The following is a 27588-nucleotide window of genomic DNA, read 5'->3' on the forward strand; positions in this document are numbered from 1 at the left end:
CCTATCAAGTATGCATCTTGTGATCGCAACTCCTCTGACATGGCGTTCTGGATATACAAATCTAATCAGTTGTTAGAACTTCGTGAAAATGCATGTAGGTTGAATATTCCGGTCAAATGAAATTCCCCCCAGTTATACTAATTTGGACAATAATTATGAGCTTATCCAAAACTAGTATGCACCTTCATCTATCTTGACATAGCAACTCCATTGACAGGGTTTTTTGGATACACATGAAAGTAAGTAGAGATTTTTTCTATATGGTTTTCCCAAAGGTATAACCATATTAAACTTAGATTTTTTTTACATCACAGGCCTATGCATCTTGTCATTGTCACTCATCTATCAGGTATGGTATGCTAGATACGTATGTGACTATGTTGGACTGGTTGGAGAAATGGATGTATGTTCAGAGTTCTAGAATGTTTTTTTGTGTGATTAAGGAAAGAGTCATATCTGAACGATATGATAGGCCTACGTTAAAAGAGGTAAGCAGAGTCGAAGGGATGCAAGCGGGAGTTGAAGAGTTGAAGAGGAGGGAAGCGAGAGTCATTACTGCGGGAAACGGGAGTCAGTGGAAGGAAGCGGGAATTGAATACCCCCTGTCACCCCCTCTAATCATGTCTGCACAAATATTTAAAATTAAAGGATGCATAAGAAACGAAACATATTTCTACTCAACCAATGTCAACATATAGCAATATGACAAAACAGAAACTAAAAATAATAGCCAAATTTAACTAAGGTCAACTTCGTCTCATGCAGTTGAAATCACATTTTGTTAATAATTTATAAATTTATCATGTTTATAAAGTGACAATTCAAGACTTTTAACGGATTGTGTTCTTGAAATTCTATTTATAGCAGTCACGTGGTATTGTTTATACAAAACCCACGACGACCAAAAGACTCATATTTTACAGCAAACATCGCAACAAAAGGTAAATGTGTATACAAAGCTGATGATGTAACACTAAACTACCACTTCATTAGTGTGTGACATTATTCCCTTAAATCAGGTGGACATTTAGATGGATATTTTTACACAAGATATGCATCACTTGTTAAAACTTGTTGTCAAACAAAATGAGGTACATTTTACTTCCTATCAAGTTCAAACAATAAAACATTATCTATTTTGTTCTACATTGCGACCTGTTGTCTAATCAATTTAATTTAATAATTAATAAATCTTTTAACGATTTTAAATTTTAAAGATAAGACATGTAAGATATTGACAAAGTTTCTGTAATTATTTTCTTTCATTTAAATGTTCTAGCTTTAGTACAGTTATTAAGAGAGTGTGACATGGATCAAATCGCAAATTTCTTTGGAAAGTAATGTTTGTTGCTAAATTATGAACACATAAAAACATTTGGCAAATAAATAGTAGGTTTTGTAAAATGAACCTAGATTAGGACTATTTTTAACATTTGTATTTATACCCGGTAAGAACTCGACGGATCAGTACATATTTGAATTGTCTACCCCATTTGCAGCTGTTTATGTTTTTTTCTGATAGATCAATTGTTGTACTCCGATATGCATTATTTACAGCACTGGTTCGATACCTCTGCTGGTGTACTATCAGTCCCCGTGGGTATCATCAGCTAAGTAGTCAGTACTTCGGTACTGTCATGATTTATAACAATCCTTTCTAAAATTGTCCTTTTATAAATTTTGAAATTATAAAAAAAACTAAGCTTTCAACTACATCAGACAAAGTTGGCCTTAAGGATTTGTCTTTTTTTTAAAGCTTAATTTTGGTCAAAGAAATACAGTTCTTCAAATAGTTCGGATTTATAAATCTTGGCTTTGAGATATTTTCCTTTTAGCGTTCCTTATCAAGGGACATTCAGAAAAGCGTTTCGGACGCATTCAATTTATATAACATGTTATTTTCATTATATTCATATTGAACGCTCACAAATAATGCCATATGTTGCATGTTCCGTTCTCTTAGTTGGAGTTTTTAATAAAGTGGCTGATAGAAATGATGTGTTTAGCAAAAAAGGCCTTTGGTTTGGCCAATTCTTAAAGTACCAACGATGACAAGCAGTTGTTAATATCCTTGTACTTTCTTGATTGAATTGGTTCACATTTGTGATTTCGGTTACTTTTAAAACTGACTATACGGTATTGGCTTTGCTCATTGTTGAAGGCCGTATGGTGACTTATAGCTGTTAATTTCTCTGTCGATTTTTCTCTTATGTAGAGTTTTCTCATTGGCAATGATACCACATCTTTTTTATATAACTATTTTGTAAGTTCAAATATAGTGGCAGTAATTCAATGCGAAGACTACCGTATCATGGCCTGTGCTGAAACACTTAACATAGATATAGGAAGATGTGTGTGAGTGTCAATGAGACAACTCTCCATCCAATTAATTGCACATTACAGTGCGAGGGCTTTATATCACCAGACCAGTAGTCAACACTTCGAGGTTGACATGAATATCAATAATATGGTCATTGTTTTTTATAAATTTCCTTTTTACAAATTTTTCGAAAAAGTAAGTATTTTTTTTATCCCAGGCATAGATTACCTTAGCCGTATTTGGCACAACTTTTTGGAATTTTGGATTCTTAATGCTCTTCAACTTTGTACTTGTTTGGCTTTGTTTAAAAATATTTTGAAATGAGCGTCACTGATGAGTCTTATATAGACGAAACGCGCGTCTGGCGTACTATGTCATAATCATGGTATATTTGATAACTAATTATAGCTGGTCAAGGAAGTTAATAACCCCACCGTCATCACTACAGCGTACTAGTTCGACAGTACAAAACAGATGGCCCGAGACCACAATTAATTCCCCCAAACAGAAAAATAAATGAACAAATTGCTTTCAAATCGTATTCAAATCTCTTTCAAATCGTGATTCTGCGATTTGTTAGTACCATTTGCTTGCGATTCATTAAAAAAATCATAGACAAATCAGAATTTTCTAAATTCCCTAAATCTGATTTCTATGTGATTTCTTTCTATTGTATGATTTGTAAGCCATTTGTTTCTGTTTTTGTGTGATTTCTTTATGATTTGTTTACTTAGAATATCGTATGAAATGATTTGAAAGAGATTTGTTAACTTTGTTAGCTAGAACGGTGTGATTTCGTTATGATTTGTTAACTTTGAATATTCTATGAAATGATTTGAAAACGATTTGTTAACTTTCTTTGATGTGATTCATTGATGATTTGCTACAATGAATAAAATGTTAATGCATTCCAGTTTTCTTTGTTTATCTATCTCTCTGACTTCCGGTTGAGGTCAAATTCAAATTTCAAATACTGTTCTATATGAACTGAACAAAGAAGGTTGCAAGATGAGGAGTTTTATTCAGTCTATGAAAGATGACGAATGGTAAGGAATCTTTATATTTATAATTTCACATATTTAACTAATACTATTCAAATGTTAACATTTAAAATTCAGAAACTTTGCATTTCAGTATCTCGTTATAATCATGATAGTTTAGTGCTGTTAGGATTAATTTTAAAAATAAAAATGTGTAAAAGATGTGTAAGCAGATCAAAACATTTCAAGAATAGCTTCCCGAGCCAGCAGATAAAATTCACTGGCAAGTTTAATGTTTTAATTGTTGTTTACTGACCATGTCCCGGGCAAAATGGACAAAGCTATATATATATATATATATATATTACAATGTAGCAGATTTGGACCAAGACTAAGACCCATCACCTATTCAACATTAATCTACTAAGTACACGTGGTTGCCTATGTTTTTTTCAAATTTCGTTTTAGTCAAATTCGGGTAAAAAGTAAGAGAAACTTCAAAAGAACAATTTGTCCCTAATCGCAACCAAAGATAGTACTCCTTTTTACAACTAGTGGATTAGCTATTAAAGGTAAAATGAAGACACTTGCGCTTCAAAATTTGGGGGTTTCAGGGGCAGAACTTATTTTTGATCTGGGTGTTAATGCTATAATCTGTGAAATTGATGAATGATGCCAATTTATTTACGATTTGCTTGTGATTTGCTTGAGGTAGGAATATGATTTACTTCTGATTTGCTTGACGTAGGAATATGATTTACTTCTGATTTGTTAAAGATTTGATAACAATTTCTTAACGATTTGAAAACAATTTGCTTCTGATTTGTAAATGATTTCAAAACAATTTCTTGGCAATTTGTTTATGATTTGCTTATGATTTGTAAGCAATTTGTTCATGATTTGTTATTGTGATTTGTTAGCTCATTTGCATGTGAAATTTTATCACTTTCAAATCACAAAGAAATCATAAGATTTGTTTATCATTTGTTATCCTGATTTGCTTATGATTTGTAAGCAATTTGTTCGTGATTTGTTATTGTGATTTGTTAGCTCATTTGCATGTGAAATTTTATCACTTTCAAATCACAAATAAATCATACGATTTGTTTATCATTTGTTACCATGATTTGTTCCTCAATTTTTTTTGTTTGGGCCTCTATCATTCCTTTATAACGTTTTGTCGCATAAAAAAAATTTTGCCTATTCTTTTTGTCTAATGTTTTGTGTGTGTAATGTACAGTACAAGTCCAAAAATATATGCAATATTTTCAGAAAAATTGCATCTTTGCATCATACAAATTTGGCCAATACACATCCATACCCCTATAGGCAAGTCAAGAGATGTTCCGAAAAGTGTAAATATTACCTTTTTGCACCTGGCCTAATCACTCTTTCCTTATTAAAATCAGTTAAAATAAAACATCCAAAAGTTTATTTCAGCTCTCTTCTTTCATTTCCACCCAAGAAAAGCTAAGAAATGAATGAGAAAGGGAAAGAAAAAAAATAAAGAAAAAATACACTATAATTAAAGGGAACTATATTCGTAAATACGCAACGAAAAGCGGGGTCATCAATTGTGGTCTTGGGCCAGATCTTTCTGATCTGAGCAACGAGACAAATATGGCCTTCTATTCTAATTTTTATATACATGTCATTTTTCAAAACAAACTTTTGAAAAAGAATCTCCCGTGATCCCAAGTCCTTAAACTTTCATTTGATACCAATATTACCCAAATATTTTATTAATTGACAATATGAAAACTATACGCATGAACCATTTTATCTTTAAAATCCACCACTCTCTCTCATGTTCGTTCTGACAGGGACCGAATTGGTGATTTCATTGCACAAACACCAAACACTGTGAAATAATGTTGCATAAATTACTAAATGTCAACAGCACATAACAACAAATGAATATGTTTTGCTTATTTCCAGATATGTCTTCACACTCTTTCTGTGCCCCATGTGCAAGGATTGACAATAGTTCACCATCTGTGAAGTTTTGCATGGATTGTGAAGAAACACTTTGTAATGAGTGTCTTAGGGCACACAAAACTATAAAGATATTGATGTCTCACCACCTGATTGACTTAGAGGCATCATTAGCAATGCCTGTTAAAGTAATGTCTTCACAGAACCATTGTTCATTTCATTCTGACTTTATTTTGGACTTCTATTGTACATACCACGACTCTGTATGTTGTCAAAGCTGCATTTCTATAGAGCATCGAGGTTGTGATAAAGTTTTAACTTTAAAAGAAGCATCAAAAGATATAAAAGCTTCTGCCCTTTTAAGCAATACAACAGAAGGTTTAAATCAAATACTCTTAACAACAGAAGAGATAATAAAGAATAGAAAAAGCAATATTCAAAAGATTGAAGATGGTGGTACTTCCATTGTCGAATCAATTTCAAAAGCTAAGATTTCCTTAATAAACAAGCTGGATGAAATGCAGAAGTTAGCATTATCAAAACTATCTGACAAACAAGGAACAGTCTTATTAAAGATGAAAAGCGAGTGTAATGAAGCTGAACAAATGTCTAAATTGGTTTATGAGCATACCAAACAGATGGAGTTTCTGTCTACAAATGGGTCAAATAATCAAATATTTCTTTTTCTACAAAAAATGAAAATGGTTCTAGCTGATGAAAACCAAAATATAAAAGACTTCATTGCAAAATTACAGGAACCTTGTTTGTCATATAAGGAAACACCAATATTTGCCTTTGATCAAGATTTTGGGTCAATAGAAATAACATCACAGCCTTGTTCTGTTGAGTACAAGGAAACAAGGCATCATGAAGCTATGCTGTTATTGGATATAAGGAATCCGCCTAGGTCATTCAGTCTTCATCATGAAATAAAAGTTTTCACTGCTTCAGAAGTACAATCAAATGGCATCACCGGAATAGTTTTCATTGACCAAAACAAGATTGCAGTTTGCTCCAAAGAATGCAGTAAGCTTTATATATATGAAGTTGTTGGTAAGCGTCTGAAAGAGGTACAGCTAGATACTCCTTGTCATCCATGGGGACTTGCATATAACAGCACTACCAATACCATAGTAGTGAACCTTGGTAATCATAAATTACAATTCATCAAAAATTATATAGCAGCTCCAGCAGGAGATATACCAAAAGATGCAACGCATGGTGTGTCATGGGTTGATGATAAGTTTTATATTGGCGGACTTGGTAAAATGTATAAGTTAAACAGCAGTATGCAAGAAATACAGTCACACAAAATAGGGACGTACACTTTATATTTTATACATTTTCGAGATGACAAGCTTTATTTATCTGAATATACCAAAGATAATATATATTGTATCAAGGAAGATGGTACCATCATTTTCACCTTCAGCTCTAAGAATCTTAAGGGACCAGATGGGATTACCAGTGATGGAAAGGGAAATATCTATATAGTAGGGAGATCTTCAAACAACATTCATAGATTATCATCAGATGGAACATCCAGTGAAGTGGTGTTGAGGCAGGAAGACGGACTGAATGAACCTATTGCGATTTGTTTTAGCAAAGACTATAGGAAATTGTTGGTGTCAAATAATGAGGGAAGGACAATATCAGTATTTGATTGTGTATATTAATAACTTTAAGCTTACATTAATGTAATAATGGTCATCACTGAATCTTAATCAAATAGTTTTTACAAAATCAATCAATTCAATATTTTCAATAAAACTAGAAATAAGCTGACAAATTAACTTTTCCTATTCAGTGGCGGATGCAGGAATTTTCGAAAGGGGGGGTGCTAGCCCAGGGCAAAGGGGGGGGGGGGTGCAGGGGGGGTGCAAACATATGTCCCGATTCAAATGCATTGATCGGCCAAAATAAAGGGGGGGTGCGGACCCCCGGAACCCCCCCTCTGGATCCGCCACTGCTATTAACATGATTAACATGATTAAGGATTGTAACTCCATAACGACAAAAGTGAAAATACATAATATCGAACTTGCTTAATTTGTGATGAGGAACAAAATATTTAAATTTGACATGCATCGGTTGAACAAACAGTAACAGGCTTGCTCATCCGCCATACTTCACCATTTTAATAACTACAGTTGTTATTTAGCAGATTCCATATTTGAGCATGGGATCTCTTATATCACACAGAGGTAGGGTTTACAAAAAAATATAAAAATTGTAGTGATTAAAGCTCATTATTGGCAAAAGACTTTGGAGAACAAAATTCAACCAAATAAACTGGTCCAGGAGAAATGGAAATTGAAAAGTGCATGTTAAAATAGGGAAACAAAAAAATACCTCAGATTAATAGCTTGTGCCATCTCATAGGGGAATTATTTTCTTTGAAGTGCTTATTTATTAAAGTTTAAACTTATTTTCTACAATAATTTTGAACACTGGGCCAGGCATGGAAATTGTACATTAAATGGGAATTTTAAAATATGGAAATGGGAGAAAAAAATCAGGAAAAAATAAACCATTTTTGTGCCTGTCCCAAGTCAGGAGCCTCTGGCCTTTGTTAGTCTTGTATTATTTTAATTTTAGTTTCTTGTGTACAATTTGGAAATTAGTATGGCGTTCATTATCACTGAACTAGTATATATTTGTTTAGGGGCCAGCTGAAGGACGCCTCAGGGTGCGGTAATTTCTCGCTACATTGAAGACCTGTTGGTGACCTTCTGCTGTTGTTTTTTTTCTACAGTCGGGTTGTTGTCTCTTTGACACATTCCCCATTTCCATTCTCAATTTTATGTCAGGTAAATCCACAAAACTGTGCGCTGTTTTCTCTTGCTACTATTTTTTAATTTCTATTAACTTTGTATGTCATTTCTTGTTGATATTAAAACATGCTGTTCCAAAAGATTTTTCTTTCTAAAAGTTATTCCTAAAATTTAAAATAAAAGTTTATTAGACACAGGGTTTCCCCTGGGTCAATTATTTTTTTCACCACCTCTATCGCCAAAACAATATATTTTTTGCCACTTTATTAATTTATTTTAAGTATTATAAATATATTTTTTGTTTAAAATTTACCTTTTTTTCTTACCCCCCCCCCCCCCCCCCCCCTTTTTCCCTTAAATAAGATGATTTTGACCCATTGTGTCTATGATTATTCTCTAAAACTTATTTTAGAATCTACATTTTAATGAATAAACACTAAACATTTACTTTAAAACAACAGATTTTTTTTAACTTAAAAGGGAAAAATATTCATTGTATTTAAAACAACTTTTCTTTGAGACGTAAAATGCTTGAAACACGTGTGTCACTCAAACGACTTTAAAGTAGTCTCCCTAATCAATTACCTATATTAAAGTCAAAGGATAATTAAAGTTTTAAATCGGAGATTTTTCTTGCTTTTGAACATTTTTCGTCACAACAACAGCTTTCTTTTCTAAACTATCTTTAAAAGGAGAGGAGACATCAAAAGTTTACTTCAAACACGTGCGTCGCAAATTCTGTATGTAACATTAGCAGAAGCCATTTAATCATATCATTTTGTCAAACAATTCAATCAACACTTTTATTAATTAGTCCTTTGTTGTCCATAGCTATACAAGAGGCTGTCACAACGACAGCAAACCGGATTTATTTACATTTATTTGTGTCCTGGCAATGTCACAAGAACCATTACTGATGAATGGTGAAAGTGAAAATCATCAATATCAAATTTGACCTCCATTTTGTCATCAGTATCTACATTTTGAAATAATAATATTTGAAAAGCTTAGATTGAATGGTTCATGAGTAAATGCAACAACGTGAATGGAAACGCCATTTTACGATCTTTCAAGAACCATAACTCCTGAACAGTAAAAGTCAAAATCGTCATTATGGAACTTGACCTCTATTTTGTCATCAGTAACAACATATTAAAATTTCAAAAGCTTTGGTTGAATGGTTCATGAGAAAAGCACGGACACGACGGGAAACACCATTTTTCAATCTTTCAAGAGCCATAACTCCTGAACGGTAAAAGTCAAAATCGTCATTATTGAACTTGACCTCCATTTTGTCATCAGTAACAGCATATTAAAATTTCAGAAGCTTTGGTAGAACAGTTCATGCATAAATGCACGGACACGACTGGAAACTCCATTTTTCAATCTTTCAAGAACCATAACTCCTGAACGGTAAAAGTCAAAACCGTCATTATTGAACTTGACCTCCATTCTGTCCTCAGTAACAACATATTAAAATTTGGGAAGCTTTGGTAGAACAGTTCATGAGTAAATGCACGAACACGACTGAAAACTCCATTTTTCAATCTTTCAAGAACCATAACTCCTGAACGGTAAAAGTCAAAATCGCCATTATTGAACTTGACCTCCGTATAGTTGTCAGTAATAACATATTAAAATTTTAAAAGCTTTGGTTGAACGGTTCATGAGTTAATGCACAGACAACATTTGATTGCCGCCTTTCAAGAACCATAACTCCTGAACGGTAAAAGTCAAAATCGCCATTATTGAACTTGACCTTCGTATAGTTGTCAGTAATAACATATTAAAATTTTAAAAGCTTTGGTTGAACGGTTCATGAGTTAATGCCCGGACAACATTTGATTGCCGACCGCCCGTGACCGCCCGGCCGCCCGCCGTACATCCCCAAATCAATAACCGACATTTTTGTCACAAAAATCCGGTTAAAAATACAATCAGCTGATTATTGATTTTCTGTCCAAATCTTAATGAGGTCAAGGTGAATTCCGAGTATTGTCTGATAGGGTAAAGTCTGAGAAACTCGAAAAAAGTAAATAAACAAGATGGAGGAAAATAAATCGTTATATATATTTCTTTCGCCAAATTCTTTCGCAAATGACGAATTTTTATTGCCACAATTATTATTTTTTCACAAATTGCCAAAATGGTGACCGCCAGCAGAAACCCTGCTGAGACATATTTTGGATTCATTTATTTTTGTGGGTACCAATTTTCGTGAATTGCAGAAAACTCACTTTTTTCTTGATATGTGATTTCATTGCTTTGTGATATTCTGCATACAACCTGACAGAAAATTTTTAATTCTTAAACATCTGAATTCATGGCTAACCTGTATCAACAAAAAACCTTGAAAATTGTATCCAATGAATATTAATGAATCCACAGTATTGTCTTTGGGTAGACAACAACATATAACACAAAGTTTTATTGCTCAAAATATTTAAACTTTTCATTGATAACTACATTATTACAAAAAGTGATTTAAAGAACAATGCCAATACATGTATACCCTTGGAAGATATATTGCATATCATGCATAACTTGATTTGTATTATTACAAAAATGAAAAATTTATTAAATATTTTACAAAATAGGAAAACAATATTTATATATCATTTATTTTCTATAATTAAAAACGACAGGCAATTCATCCATCATCAACAGAATAATCATCTGCCTTAAAAATCTTCGTTTTATCACAGATGTTTTGTTTAATGTCGTTTTCACCATGTGCAAAAGTACATGTGACCTCAGTCCTTGGACATCCATCAGGATGGTTTGCATAAAACCAACACTGTAAAGTCTTAAAGTACTGGCTTTTGTCTTTTTTTGAGAGCTGTGACTTTTTACTGTATGGTTCATCCAAACTCAAGTCTCGTAACTGTACACTGCCACCAGATACTGAAATAAATTATTAATCAAATGATTAGTATATAAGTGTATAATGATGTATGCTAATTGTATTGTTTCTAAATGAGATTATGATGTGTTCAGAGGCGGATTTAGGGTGGGGCTGAAGTGGGCCCCCTCTTAGGCAGTCAGTGGGACCCCACTTATGAAAATTTCTGGATCTGCCACTGCAGTTAATCTTATGGTGACATATTTTCCGTGTAACAATACATGCACAAAGTACTGTAAATTCAGAAATTATTGCAAGGTTTTTATTAATGCGAATAATGCAATTTGATGACTATCACAATAATAAGAACTCGCATTCTGTTGTATTAGTAACATATATATGTATGCAGATTTTCATTGGATCACAATAATTAATCTCACATTTGTGTCCATTGTTGAAAAATGGAAATAATAAATGCTCACAATAATTTCTGAATTTACAGCATAACTATATATCATTGTGAAATTTAAACTTAACATGCTTAATTTGTTGACACTTCTTTTTCTTTTCCTGATGTAACCAAAAGATGAATTTAATATTTAGCCTGTACGTACATTAAGCATCAGTTTTACATTATGTATGAAGAGTTTGTAGCTTCCATTCTTTTTAAATATTTTTTACCTTTTTGTTTTGTTTTACATTTATTCATCTATTAGGATACAATGTATGATCCATTTGTTATAAAGTCTTTTAATCTATGGTTTCCTTATTTTTGTGCTTTCAGAAAAGCTAATGACACTTGCTTAAATTTTATGGAATACATTATAATCAATCATTAAATTTATGTTAAGTAAGATTTTTAGCAACAAAAAAGTAATTTTTGAAAAGAAAAAAAAATAGGTGTGAAAATTATTCTTGAATTAAAGATAATTTCTTTTACTAGTATATTTTTGCTTATTTTAAATATATTGGAACAATTCATTTTAATATTATCATCACAATGATCAAATTAGTTTTGTCATTCAAGAGTTCTTTGCTATTATAAATGAAAATTCCCCTACATTGGTCCTTTTAAAATAATTGCATGTTTGCTATTAGCAAAATATTTTTATAATCATATATAAATTCTTAAGTTTAATACATGGTGTTTCAGAGTGAATTAAGTCCTCTTCAAAATGAATATCTTATGTGTTTCTTCAAAAATATGTACAAAATAGACACTCTTAAACTTGGACTTATTGAATTGGCCATGATAACTTTTAATGCTTTGCTCAATTTGCTGTGCCATGTTGAAACATTAAAGTCTTCTGACAATGGTTCTATGCAAAATATTTTTACATTTTGCTGATATTTTTTGTATTGTTGTTTCATTGATATTTTACCTATAACTCCCTTTATTAGAAGCATGGCTGATGTATTTTATACCATTCATATTTTCATATATTTTGAATGTATGCCAATAAATTTATTGTTTTATTCAAGGTATGATAAAATCTAAATACCATGAAATATACTGTTATGATTTTTCAGTAGAGTCTGTAACCCACCACATTCAGATTTCAGCTGTTTTAATATGTCCTTCTCAAATAACTTGACAACTTCTCCTAATGGTAGGGAACCTGCATAGTACAAATATATAACAATATATTTTATTTCTGATTCGAATATCCAATAAAAAAATTCTAGACGAATATATAACTTTAATGAACAAATAATTAAATCGCCGCGATATAGCCTTTTTGTGCTAATGTGGCGTAAAGCAACCAAAAATCAATCAAATAATTAAGACTTTGTTAAGTCTCATTATTTTTTACGCAAAACTTAATTATGATGACAAACATGAGTTGTGAAATAAAGCTTATAGAAATGTATAATGAAAGATGTGTTTTCATTAATGCACTTTTGTGAGTTGTTGGCTTATAAAATCACAGCGGATTTTTTGAAAAGGTAAAGGATAGACCTTTATTTTTAACATTGATTCAAAACATTAATACTAAAAATGTGTGTGCCACAATATGACAGGCCTGATATCAATTGATATATTAAAACATCTATCTCAGTATTTCTCAATAAAAAATTACCTTAAATTGTTAATTTCTGTGATGTTTGGTCTCTGATGGAGAGTTGTCTCATTGGCAATCATACCACATCTTCTTTTTTTATATTATCTCACTAATATCAAAATAGTACTTTTTTATAAATTTCTTATCAAATCAGTTTGGCTGAAATCAATTCAGTTGTTTTTTTGGTAACAGCAAGTTTTAATGGAATTCAACATGAATATAATTGGACAGAATGTAAAATTAAATAATTGCTTCCCCTAGCAAAGAGCCATTAGAATTTATTTACAATTGTTCACAAAGAAACAACAGCTTTCTCACCTCCTTTATGCCATGTCCTCCCATCAGATAAATGTCTAACTTCAGTTTCATCACAGTCTAACACTTTCTTAAATACAGTATTTATAATTAAATTTTTTATATCTTTGTCAATATTTTGACAGTTCCGTGACTTTTCTTTACTCTGATCCCTTGGCTCAAACTCTTTGGACCATTTTTGTCCATTGTCAAGTTTCTGGTATTTAGCACTATGCTGGTCGTCTGCTTCAGAGTTTGATAACTGGTTGGAACTTGATCTTGTCCTGATATAAATAGATCTTTTATCGTCAATTAATGATTCTTCTTCTTTAGGATATGTTCTGTCTTGTCCAATAAAACACACCTGCAATTAAATAAACCCTTCAAATACAAATGTTTTCAACAGCCTTAGAATAATATAGACAAATGGTTATTATATTAGATTTCCTCCCACTAGCTATATATATATATATAAAACAATGAAATGTCAACAGAAAATAAATTTTCCATTAGATTAAACACTATGACTTAAGTAGGTCAACACCTAGAACTGTTACTATGTGACAGGGGCTGGAACCTAGTTTCAATTACTGCATATTTGAAAGTGTAATTGTTCACTAGATTAGACAGGATTTTTAGCTTTCCAATTGTCTCTTATAAATACTTAATGCACTGCATATTCTAAACTGTCCCTCACAAGAGGCTGTCAGCATGACAGCAAACAGGATTTTAAACATTTATTTGTGTCCTGGTATTTTTTAATATCACAAGAACAATAACTCCTAAATGGTGCAAGTGAGAATTGTCAAAACTTAACTTGACCTCCATTTTGTCACCAGTAACAACATATTAAAATCTAAAAGCTGTGGTATATGGTTTCCCAGTTAACCCTTTCCTCCTTGGAATTGTTTTTTTTACATGTTTGATATGCATAGGATTTTTTCAATAAAAAAAAACATCAGGTTTAGAGTATTAATGCATTGCAAAAACGAATATTTTATAAATGAAATTCCAGTGAGATATTCTCATGAATAACCTTTTTATATCAGATACAAATTTTTTAAAGTTTGATAAAGTTTTTTTGTAAGGCAGACGCAGGATCTAAGGCACTACACAGGCGTCAACAGGCGTCATCATGGAGAAAAGGGGGAAACGTCCAAAGGTGCCCTTATTGAGGAAAGGGTTTTAAAGCATGTTATATCAGACTTACTCTTTTGGTGGATGGAATCCTCAGAGTATCCTCTTCCACATTAAATCCACACACCTCCCCTACCTCCTTCACAAAATTCAGATATGTTCTGTAATTACTCAGTCCTTGCTGCTTACCGCTGAACTTACAGTCAAAGTCAAAATGACAGCAAGGTAACACAAAATATCTACATGAGTAACTGGATCTAAAATATATTAAGAGAGTTCATATTTAAATATTATGCACCTAACAGTACAAAAGAATCCTAATTAACAAAAAGTCAAATCTACACACCTCAATACTGTAAATTCAGAAATTATTGTGCGCATTCATTATTAGGGCCCCATCTTTAGGCGGGTCGCCCTATAGTGATCAGTCTGTCCGTCCGTCCGTAACACTTTAACTTTGTGTCCGCTCCATATCTAAAGAACCATTATGATTTAATACTTTATACTTTACATGCTTATTAACCACCACCAGAGGGCGTGTCATGATGTATGTACAACTTCCTAGGTCAAATGTCAAGGTAAAAAAAACTTTGGTTCAGTTGACAGCCCTGTGTCCTGTGGTGAAGATCGTGTCCGCTCTATATCTTGGGAACCGTTATGATTTCAAAGTTTATACTTGACATGTATATGAACCAACACCAGAGGGTGTGTCATAATTTATGAACGACTTCCTAGGGCAAAGTTCAAGGTCAAAAACTTTGGTTTCAGTTGACAACCCCATGTCCTATGGTAAAGATTGTGTCGGCTCTATATCTTGAGAACCGTTATCATTTTAAAGTTTATACCTGAAATGTATATTTATAAACCAATATCAGAGGGTATGTCTTAATTTATGTACAACTTCCTAGGTCAAAGGTCAAGGTCAAAAACTTTGGTTTCAGTTGACAACCCTGTGTCCTGTGGTGAAGATCCTGTCCGCTCTATATCTTGGGAACCGTTATGATTTCAAAGTTTATACTTGACATGTATATAAACCAACACCAAAGGGTGTGTCATAATTTATGTGCAACTTCCTAGGTCAAAGGTCAAGGTCAAAAACTTTGGTTTCAGTTGACAACCCCATGTCCTATGGTAAAGATCGTGTCCGCTCTATATCTTGAGAACCGTTATCATTTCAAAGTTTATACTTGACATGTTTATAAACCAACACCAAAGGGTGTGTCATAATTTATGCACAACTTCCTAGGTCAAAGGTCAAGGTCAACAACTTTGGTTTCAGTTGACAAACCCATGTCCTATGGTAAAGATCGTGTCCGCTCTATATCTTGAGAACCGTTATCATTTCAAAGTTTATACTTGACATGTTTATAAACCAACACCAAAGGGTGTGTCATAATTTATGTACAACTTCCTAGGTCAAAGGTCAAGGTCAAAAACTTTGGTTTCAGTTGACAAACCCATGTCCTATGGTAAAGATACAATTTTTTAATGCACATTATTCACAGCGGGGCCCACAGAGATGGTTCCCATCTCAATGATATCTAGTTACAATTTTGTCATTTTAGACTAAAATGCAATTTTATTTTTTGCGATATTGAGAAAAATCTATTTTTAATGTCAGATATAAAAAAAATTAAAATGCCTGTTTAAATTATTGCCATTATAACCTTGTCGCATTTTTCCCAATGATAAAAACATCGCAATAATTTCTGAATTTACAGTTATTGATCATTACAGAGGTATTTTTTTAATAGCACTTTCTCCATATTTCTTTGTACTGAATGTATATATATATATTAAAAGTAAACTATTAAAGTTTAAAATAGCATATATGTGATAATAAATATACTTGTACCTAGATATTTAGTTTTAAGGTTAAATTCTACATCGAACTATGAAATTTTCTAGATACATATATGGAATTATGATTCTTTTTCTACATGTATATGGAGTAATGTAATTTCTACATGTATATGGAATTATGTATCAAACAATAATGGATATCTTTGACAAGCGTTATCTGTGTTTTCTATGTCTACTTAATCAAATTAACAAAATGATTTGTCATATTGCCAGTCAAATATTTTAAAAGACAAGATATTTTCCAGGTCTTTATTTTCTGACCAAGACAAACCATAATCACAGGGTTTACACTGCTATAAATGATATTATTGTTAAGAAATTTTACATATATATTCTTTCATCAAGTACCTTGCTGCAAATACAGGCATCCATGGTGTCAGCTCATCACTATGGTTACCAATCAGCCAATCATACTCAGGGAATGTATTTTCTGCAGATGGTGTTACAGTGACCTCCTTAAAACAATCAAAGAGCTGAAAGCTCTGAAGAAAAATGACGCCACTGTCTCTAATATTGGGATAGTTTTTATGCAAGTCTTGATTTTCACATACCGTAATTAGTTTAACAATGCAACATGTCTCGTAAGCATATAATTGATATTCGTATATGTGTGTGTGTGAAGTGAAGGTGCCAACTGGCTGGTTTTTTTTAAGACAAATGAATAGGTCAAGACTACCTGAATTGTACAAATAAATACTGTAGAAAGGCTTCTATATTTCTCACTGGTACATAGGCTGAATCCGGGTCCGTTCGCGCCCATTCACGTTTGCGCCAACTCATGTTCGCCCCCTTTCACTTTCACACCCTACATGTTCGCAACTAATCTTAATTGGTTTTGTGTTTAATAACTCTGTAAGCAAGTGTTTTCTTATAAGTATAATTGTTGTCATTGTCTCAAAATAAAGTGAGACAGCATTTTTTTTTGTGTTGAATAAATCTTAATCATGTTTTGGATAGCGTATTGTTAAAGATAATAATAATCCTTTCTAAATAAAGTGGTATTTTGTCAACGTTTTATTTAGCGTGGAATAACTCTTAATCATGTTTTGGTTAGTGTATTGCTATACTTTGTTTCATTGACCTCTTTCATAATGAAGTGAGATTCTGACTATTTTTTTTTCTGTGTGTTGAATAAATTTTATCATGTTTTGGTTATAATAGTGGATTGCTATATTTTGGTTCCTATATTTTATTGTTTCATTGTTTCAGATCAAAGGGCTTAAAAACAATTATCTTTTGTGTTTTTCCTTTAAAATCTTCAATGTTTTACTCATACCAAGCTATAAATACATTCAGTATTTACACCAAAGCAATTTAAAACAACAATCATGATTTTCCAATTATTCAACTTGAATTTGAATTAAAATTGGGCGCGAATGAGTAGAGTGCGAACGGACCTTGGGTGTGAACGTGCGAGGTGCGAAAGTGTATTGGGCGCAAACAGACCTGATACCACATTGTCTGAACCCCCTTCTCCCACAAAATATGAAGTAAATTAAAAACAAATTGTTCAGAGAACAATTGAAGTCTTTCCACTAGAAAAGATCTATTTTTATATTGAAATATGAAAAATCAGTTTAAAATGTTAGTTCCTATGGCTTTATGACGTCCTATTAACCTATGACCTTGACCTCAATTTCAAGGTCACAAACCATGGACCTTGAATCAAAATATCCTAGGTCTTTAAAATGTTTGGTTAATGAGTACTACCACTTGACGCGTAATTTTAAATGTAAGATGGACAAAAACTCCCTTTTATTGTATGCGCAGCCTTTCAACCAAAATATACAAGTAAGGACATGTCGCAACTAATAATTTATGAAAAATTATTTGTCAAAATGTCATACAGTATTTGAAAAGAAGTGAAAATAAGCCAAAATCAAAATTTATAATATGACCTTGACCTTTGACATTGACCTCATTTTCATTTTTAGTACCAATGACCTCATGAAGACCCTAGGTCTCTATCAGTTATGGTTTACCAGTTGAAAATGCATATCGCTTGAATCAAATGAAAAAGGGGGAATAACTCTCATATGGAGTCCCCATAGAGCTATGGTTCAAACGAATATTCTTATCCTAAATATGTAACGAGCAATTTGGTAAAATAAAATCTTTTACGGTTACGAAGGAGAGGTGGCCACAAGAAAAACAGTGTTTGGGGAGATAACTCTTACAACGTAATGTATTTTGTTATAACTACATTTGATATATGTTTCATTATAATACTTTATTCTGATTGGCTAACTGCACATCACATGTTATTCCTCAAGCAATTGCATCACTCAATAAAACTTTTCATTCATGATAACACGTGGTCCCACAATAAAGTGCACAGATGAATTGAATAAAAAAGTTAAAAAATTCGTGTTTTCATGATCCTAGCTAAAAAAAAGTAATTATAAGTATTGAATGTTTCTTTTTGTAACCTCATAGGGTTGCAAAAGCGTTGACCGTGTGCACATTTTTAGAATGAAGCGCTTACGCTTACGCGCTTCATACAAAAAGTACTTCGGTCAACGCTTTTACACCTCAATGAATTTACAAAAAAAAAGCATTCAATACTTAAATGCAGTTGTAAATTTTTAAAGCAAAAAGAGTTAATACTAACTTTCACTTTTTTGGATGTTCATGTACATTTTGTATGTATTTATTTTTCTCAACTACATGATTTTTTTGAATCCGGGTCCGTCCGCCCTGATTTTTGTTCGCCCTAGTTACTGTTCGCCCTAGTTCCGTTTCGCCCTGAGACCGTTCGCCCTGATACCTGTTCGCCCTGGGTATGTTCGCCCTGATTTTTATTTTTTATTATAGTGTTGTGTTGTGTGTATTTAATTGAATATGTTGAAGTCAGTCTACAATTTCGCCGAATATTTACGATGTATTATGTCTACAGCTACAAAGTATTTGACATGAAACAACTAAAGACTAAGTTATTTATATATATAACTTTATAGTTTATGGATAATGCAGCGGTTCCATAATCCACTTCCATATATAACAAATTTGTCAAAACACACTTGAGATCAAAGAAGCCAAGCTGCGAAAATAATTTCCCTTTAATGCCTAACAATTTGTACATCAGTGTTTTTACCCATCCAAGCTGACTATTTTATTTGAGAAAAATGTTGTTTTCATTATTAATCCATCAAAGACAACTCATATAACAATCAGTGATATCAAAGATTTCAAATTATACCTAATCAGCAATCAAAATTCAATCAACAGTAATTAAAAGTAATTATAAAATAAAGTGTAACAATGCAGCCATGAATTTTCTTTAATTAATATTCTGTATTCAGCTTTAATAGATAAACATAAATTTTAATATATATAAATATACATTTCTTTTATTAATGTAACATATACATATCATTAATGAGAATAGGGCGAACGAACTCAGGGCGAACGGATTACCAGGGCGAACAAACTCAGTGCGAACGAACCTAGGGCGAACATGTAATCAGGGCGAACGATCCCGATACCGATTTTTTTGGTGTATTTTTAATGATATATATGAGTAGTCCAAATAATTATTACGTCTGGCAAGGCTTTTTAAATTTTATTCTGGGACACCTTCCTATGACCACAAGGCTATGTTAATTTTTTTCTGGGACGCCTTCTTAGGAAGCCTTCCTACGAACGTCTTAGGAAGGCGTCCCAGAAAAAAATAAAATAGCCTTGTCAGACGTCATTATTATTTGGACTAATACATGTAACATGAGATATTGGATATTTTTATGCATTATTTAACCAGTTGAGTCTTTTACAGGATTGTTTGTTTAATGCTGTTTAAACATTACTGAAAAAAAAAACATCCTTAAATTTGCTAATTATTTGGCATGAAAGTTTGATTTATTGAAAGGGACTCATAGTTTTCCATTTAATTTTAATAATTGTCTAATGGTTAAAACAATAGCTTCGTTGTTTACTTTTATACACAACAACATATTCACTTTGGTTTCGTTGTTTACCTAATATTCACTATGTACTTGGTAACAGTTATTAATTAATTGAATAGAAAATATTATAATAAATATTATTGGAAGCCCAATTGACGTCAAATAGGTGCCGATTTGACTAGATGCCAATTTAACCAGGTGCCGACTTGACTTGTACGTTTCAATTCCTCTGCGATCGTTTGCGGTATTTTCTTGAGAAAACCTATTTTCCATCATCAAAGAGAAGAAGAAACTGCTTGAAATGATTCCCGAACGCTTCGTGATTGTTAAAATAAGTTTAATTCACTCAAAAAACAATTTTAAAACTTGCGATGTTTAAACAGGAAGTTTCAAAAGCACGTGTAAAAGAAGAAATTAACCGGTGAGAGTGGAAATCCGTACATAACATATATCACTATAGTACGACTTTTAAAGCAAAACAGTTTCATCCTTTTGTAAAACAGTCTTTAATATACCTATCACATTAATGTTTGAAGGGTCTTAAGCTTATTCAAACCATAAAAGTCGGTATGAAACACCAAAACGGAATGATAATAACCGATTACGTTTTGTAGTTTACAAAATTCTGGACTGGTTCCTGTCAAACTACAACACTTTGTTTGACTGTAGTGGAATACAAACAGAAACCAGTTAGTTTGTAAACTGGTTCCTGGCTGATTACTACACAATGCTCATGCATATTAATGATAACACAAGCACATTCCAGTTTGTATTGAAATTAGTAAATACGAAACCAAGCGCGGTAGGCAGAGAAATCAGGTCGGCAGTTATGGAACAATGACTGCGTCATTTTCCAAAAACAAGACGTCATTATGGATGACCTTAATACTTTTGCCGACGAATTCCACTTTACCAGAATTCACACTTCATACAGCTGACAATAAGTCCTGGTTTACTTGGATTGAGATACCTCTTTCAACATTTCCAACTCAAATCATTGCAAACACAAGTTATCTTTCTTTGTTGAATACCCAAATGAAAGTGTAAACATGGCACTTTGTTGAACTCCGTGTCAAAATCAGATGATATTTATGTAATTTACGAGAATTTGAAATAAGGAAACATTTTTTTTTTAAAGAATATGGAAGAATTAAAACCACACTAGTATACTTTTTTGACATGAAATGCTTGGAATGGACATCACTCAGTGTTAGGAATTTGTACAGCCTTGTTAAATTTTTCCAACTTTTGTCCTTTTGGGTTAAAAAATTACAATTTTTAATTTCATCTAAATTATGCCAAAAATTTGCAAATTTTGAATTTTTGATAAGAAAAAATCAACAAAACATAAACAAAACTGTGAATATGGTGTTAGTGAATAAAATAAAGACAAAAAAGTGAATAAAATAAAGACAAAAAAAAAAAAAATAACTACAGACAAGCTTTCAATGATATTTTTTATAAAGATCCCCCACTTGAGTCATATTAGCCAGGGAAGCCATTGTCTCAGAGTAGCTTCTCTCAGGACAGCAATCGGTGAAAGAGTTAATGTTATTTATATTAGACTATAACAGAAAAAGTTCTTAAAAACTCAATATGATAAAAAAAAAATCCAAAAAATATTGAATGACAGACCTTTGAGAGTTCCTACGGAAACTAAAAATACTACAAAAATATTATATTCAGTGTCACTAAGGGTTAACTTTAATAATTTTATCTTAATATGCAGTGTTCTCTCAAAAGCATTTTAAATCAAGGTAATTTTAGAGTTGTTTGTTGATTGTGTTATAGATGTGATGCTATAATTTCTAGAAACAGGATGACATCTCCAAATTTTCTGCTTACAAGGATGTAAAAGATAGTTTGTGAGTAGAACACAGAGAGATATGAACTTACCTTTAATACTGTCTCCTTGCCGTACATGTTCCAAATCTTACGTTTTCTTATATCTAGTCCTATGCCTGAATGCTGAAATAGAAATCAGGAAGATTATTTTTTAAAACATAGGAAATGCTGACAGTGGAATAGTTTTAAGACAGTTTATATGTATATCTGTCAATAAAACCCCTTAAGGGAGTTGGCTTCTCAGTTTCAAAGTAATTAACTTTTCAAAACACTAGTATATATTGATAGGGGATTAATAAAGGAATCAAAAGAGCAAACAAATATATAGGTCACCTTGTTTTCGAGATATTAGCCATTGAAATTTTGGCGGGAAAATGTTCTCTTTTGACTTTTCATAGCTTTATTATTGACAAGTTTAAGTCCTCAAAAACTATTAAAAAATAATTAAAATTTTATAAGACTTTAACAGACAGCTTATCATTATACATGTAAAAGAATTATAAAAGAAAAATGGGGCTCACCGGGCAAAATTTGTTAAGGCATTCAAATGGATTAAACCAGAGGATTTCGAAAATCTGACAGAAATTCCCAAACACGACAAGCGAGCTACCATAAAACAGATGTAAGGAAAAACATGTGTAGTACACAATATAAATTGTAACTAAGGCTCCATGTGCAATCTATACATATAACTTGAGACAAGTATATTAATCAGTAGCCATGGTAACAGGCATCAATGAGCATGGATGCAGAGTTTTTGTCAAACTTTGAAATTGTTTTTCTTAATAAATTCAATTCAAAACCCTTCAAATATTCCTATAAACAGTATGTTTCAATCTTATAGTTACATCTTCATTTGTTTCTCATTGTGTTCAATGTAGGCTTCAACTTTTGATGTATCATACAATCATTGTCCCTGAGCAGGCCTTGTTTTGTGTTGTGTTATAGAATTGCGATATTATCAGGGAGAGTAGATGCATTTAGATTGTTTGCCAATTGTAAACTGGTTGTATTCTTCACAAACTTTGTTGCTGTTTATGCATGATAAGTAGAAAGTGGGGTGTTTAAACCAGTTTTCATTGAAATATAGCTTCAGGTATCAGAATAAACCATTTTTCATTGAAAAATAATATTAAAATAAATTTATTTTCATTGACAATAGCTATCATGAGGCTATTGATATTAGAATAAATCAATTTTTATTGAAAAATAACAATTGATATCAGAAGTTTTTACACCTTTACAAAATATTGCATGTAACTTAAAGATTTGAAAACTTACAGATTATATGCATTGCAGAGATAAATTGGTTCTTCATTCTAGAATGTGCCTTCTTGTAATCTTCAACATATTGAAGTTAAGAAGTATTACGTAGATGTAGATGCATTGACAAATAAAAAACATGAAAAATGTGTAAAAACTTACACCTTCAGAAGCCAGTAAATGTACCAGTAATCCATTGCCACAACCTAGATCCACAAAGGATTGTAAACATTCTAATTTCTTCTTTTCTCTTTCTTTCTTCCATAAAATCTTAATGTATGAAAAACAATAACTGTTTTATTTTGTTTATAATTCAAATAGGAACATGCTGGTTACATCATGTATATGTAATTAAAAAAAGGAAAGGTCACTCCTAGAAAACCTTCTCCTAGAAAACCTTCTACATCTAGTGGAAAAAGAAAACATTCAAATCTACAATAACTTACCAAATTATAAAAGATAAATATTTTTTAAAAACAATCATATCTAAACTTATCATGCTTATATGCTATCAAAAAACATAACATTTTGATTATATATCCTTTTTTTTTTTATCAAACTTTAAAATACAGCATAGGCAGACTATTCTTCTACCTTCTGAAATATAGAGCTTTATATAGATAGTTAAAGCAGCTTTTGCTGCAAGATCAGTGTTCTCCCTAGGACCTTTTAGCATCATGGTAATGTGATGCTATCTGAATTGATTGTGTTATATATATGGATGTGATGCTCTTTTTTTTTGCTATATTTTTTAGACACATGATGGTATTTCAAATTTTCTTTTTTTACCAGGATGCTATATGAAATATCTGGGGAGAACACTGATTACACTGCAGGATAGTAATCTCAATGTCTCACATACTGTGACTACCCTCAACAAAGATTAGAAGATGTGGTATGATCACTAATGAGACAACCCTCCACCAGAGTTCTAATGAAGTAAAAGTTAGCAACTATAGGTCACGATACATCCTTCGACAGTGAGCAAAATTCATACTGCATAACAAACTGTTTCAAGAAGTTGCGGTAAAAGTAGGGTGATGTGGATACGAGACATCCCAAGTGATCATTATGTGTAATAACAGCTTTGCTGTCTAGCAAGCACCGCAATATTTAAACTGATACTTACTTAAACTTCATTTAAATAATACAATGAAAATAGTACATAGAAACCTGGTGCAAAATAACAAAACTGTAGGATGTCTGATTATAGTTCTATTTAGCATTTACCTTATGGTATAATTAATTGCTCTATGTTCAGTGGGAAATATTTCATCATGTATATACAGTACATTTTACTTTTTTGAAGTGTGTACAACTAACTAACTTACAAGTAAATAGGAAGCAATGGCAATATCTTCATAGACAAACTTTTGAGGATCTGTACTTTCTGGCCAGTTCTAAAATCAAATTGGAACTCAATTATATAAACCATTTTTATCTGTTTTTCTGAAAATATTTTAATTCACATCAAAGTTCTGAACTGGATTTGAAGTAGGCAGCTCAATCGACAAGAGTGAATGATTTCCTTTAATATTGGTTATTTCTTCATGAAATGATAGTTAACACAGTAAAATAATGATATATACTGTCAAAAACTTCAAATTTTTTTTTTTAATTACATGTATTCCAATATTAATGCGAATCCAATTATCCTAAATTACATGTAGAAAAGTAGTTCATATATATTTTTGGCATAAATATATATACCAAATAACTTTATATCTACCTGCACGAAATGTTTTCCATATTTTTCCTTCAAATCTTGATATTTCTGGCTGTATTCTTCAATAGGTATCAATCTAAGGGAGGTTACTGATGTCTTCAGTTTAGATTCAGCACTCCAGTTACAGAGTTTAGGAAGTAGTGTGTTGGTCATCCACTCAAAGGTTCCAAAGTCATCACTGCTTACTGGTTCTGAGTCTTTTAATTTCTTTAGCTGTATTCTGAAAATGATTTTACAATAATATTATTTTCCTTTAATACAAGTAAGAACATTGAATGTTATATGCATGCACATGTAGTAAAAAATTTACTCATACAATGTAGTATGCTATTCCTAGGTTGCCATGACTAAAAAATCTGTTTTAGTCCAATTTTTTTCTTCTTTTTTCCGGCTAATAAATTAAGAAATATACCTGTAGATTTGTATGATAAATTAAATCTTACTTGTTACTTTCGTCAGATCCTTGTATAAACACCAACTGATAAGACGATGGTTCTGGGTTGCCCAACTTGGAATCTACTCTTGATATCTGATAAAATGATGCTTTTACACAGTTTTCCTGGTCTACAAATACAATCATATAAACATGACAACAATTAATGCATCCCCGTTTCTATTCTCAATTTTATTTATACATTCATTTATTTAGCCCATACATTTTGCCATATCATTAATCAAATATATATATGTAAATAAAAACGCATGTTTTGTTTTGGCTTTTTCAAACGTTGGAATTTTGGTTGGTTGATTCTTTGTTTTATTATGAATCAGGGCAATCACACCTTGTCTCTCAATATCTTTTTTTAATTATTTTTATATGAAAAGTGTTTTTACAAAAAGGGACATTAGCACAGGCACTCGTCTCAGAAAAAAAAAATTCCCTATTTATACCTTTATATAACACAAGGTACTTAAGTTGCATTTTAGAAAAATGTCAGGCAGTGACAAAATTCCGTTATATGCATGCCGCTTTCTAGTCTGTCAACCCCATTAAAACTTGTTATTCGTAAACTTCAATTGATCTATCTTGACAATGGTGTATAACATGCCTACATTTGTTGTCAGAATCATCCGAAGCAATCCTACCAAAGTATGTCTATCGTAATATTTTTGCCAACCGCTGAAGAATTGGCAATAAACGTGTCATGTCTTCTTATATATGTTATATATCTCGGTTTCCGATTGGTCAATTTTATGGGAAAGTCTAAATAACTATCGGAGTTATCTGATCTTGTTTTATTTTCATACATGTACGTAAGGTCAAGAGAGAGTCTGAATGACATTGACTTCATGGGAAAATTTGTATCAAAAAAGAAAACTCGTAACTTATTAGACATACCACAAATAACACTTGTGAGTTTTTCTTTCAAGGTATCTTATACAATTTTACTAACTCGGGGAGAAGTTCTATTTAGACAAAAAATACCTTTTTTTCTGAAACAGGTTTTATAATTAATCATTTACTGCGAGACGTTTATTGCCAATTTTGTGTAGGTAGATGAAATGATTATGATTGACATACTTGGGTAGGACTGTTACGGATGATTCCGACAACAAAAGTAGGCTTGTTATACACCATTGTGAAGAAAAATCAATTAAAATTACGACATAACAAGTTTTAGTGGGGTTGACAGCCGAGAAATCAGAATATAACGGAATTTCGTCACCGCCTGACATTTTTCTAAATCGCGAGTTAAGTACCTTGTGTTATATAAAGGTATATAGGAAGAACAAAATCTGAGACGAGTGCCTGTGGACATTAGAACAAGATCATTATCAAGGCATAAAATATAGAAGTTTAAAAGTTATTTAAAACTTTTGAAAACTAATACATTATACATGTTCATGATGTACACATGATACATGTTTTACACATACTTTCAACAACAATTATTTCAGATTGTGGGCCTTGACTAATGTCTTTTACAGATTTAAGAATCAGCTTTCTTGAAATAACTGCCACCTCGTCTTCTGTTATTCCTTGCAAATTGTCAATTTCAAGCAAATCATGTTCTTCATGCCCATTTACTCCAAGATCAACACCATTGGTAAGTTCTATCAACTTTGTCTGCAATTGCTGCTCCTCAATAAATGCAAAATAATCAATTTTAGCTCCACATAGGCGACGATTCACAACGTGTGGTTTGTTTATCCAAACTGTAAGAGAACTGATGAAGCCATATTTTGAGCCGCGTGTATCTTTTTCTGAAACCAGTGTAAAGTCCTTAGTGTAAAACATTCTATAGTATTTTGAGATACTACTTTAAATTGGAAGAATTCATTGGTTTGATCGTGTATATATATATCTTTGACTTATTTTCTGTTTTTGACGAAATTCCATGGGCGCAGCCATATTGAATATGTAAATAAAACACAAATCACCTTCGGTACAGACAGAAAATTATTCCGCTTGACAACTCATTAACGTGTTTTGCTCAATGAAAAAACTTAGAAATCGATAAAACCACAGGCGCTTGGGTTAAGGATTTGGGCTTTGCATTGAACATTTTATTTTCTATTTCTTTACCTCATAACTTTATAACAACGAGGTAAATGGGAATTGTGACTGTCAAATTCATGTTCACCGATTTGACTCAAAGTCTCACTTTTGATTTAAAACATACTAAATAAACTCATGATCATA

At 32.0% G+C, this 27588-nt stretch overlaps 2 protein-coding genes across 2 annotated transcripts; one reads left to right on the top strand and one right to left on the bottom strand.

Moving 5' to 3' along the window:
• The first annotated feature begins 5240 nt into the window (after nt 1-5240).
• On the top strand, nt 5241-6911 carry LOC139526537 (protein wech-like). The gene has a single exon (XM_071321695.1). The coding sequence runs from the start codon at nt 5241-5243 to the stop codon at nt 6909-6911; it is 1671 nt and encodes a 556-aa protein (XP_071177796.1).
• A 3704-nt stretch (nt 6912-10615) lies between these two features.
• LOC139528036 (probable tRNA (uracil-O(2)-)-methyltransferase) lies at nt 10616-27319 on the bottom strand. The gene is made up of 11 exons (XM_071323821.1): nt 26823-27319; nt 25388-25508; nt 24948-25164; nt 24550-24618; nt 23381-23488; nt 22007-22078; nt 16557-16663; nt 14419-14602; nt 13233-13572; nt 12354-12470; nt 10616-10913 (listed from the first exon to the last, which is right to left on the bottom strand). The coding sequence occupies exons 1-11, from the start codon at nt 27181-27183 to the stop codon at nt 10660-10662; spliced, it is 1950 nt and encodes a 649-aa protein (XP_071179922.1). The 5' UTR covers nt 27184-27319; the 3' UTR covers nt 10616-10659.
• Between the last annotated feature and the right edge of the window lie 269 nt (nt 27320-27588).

This window comes from Mytilus edulis, chromosome 6, assembly GCF_963676685.1.
Source record: "Mytilus edulis chromosome 6, xbMytEdul2.2, whole genome shotgun sequence".
NCBI lineage: Eukaryota > Metazoa > Mollusca > Bivalvia > Mytilida > Mytilidae > Mytilus > Mytilus edulis.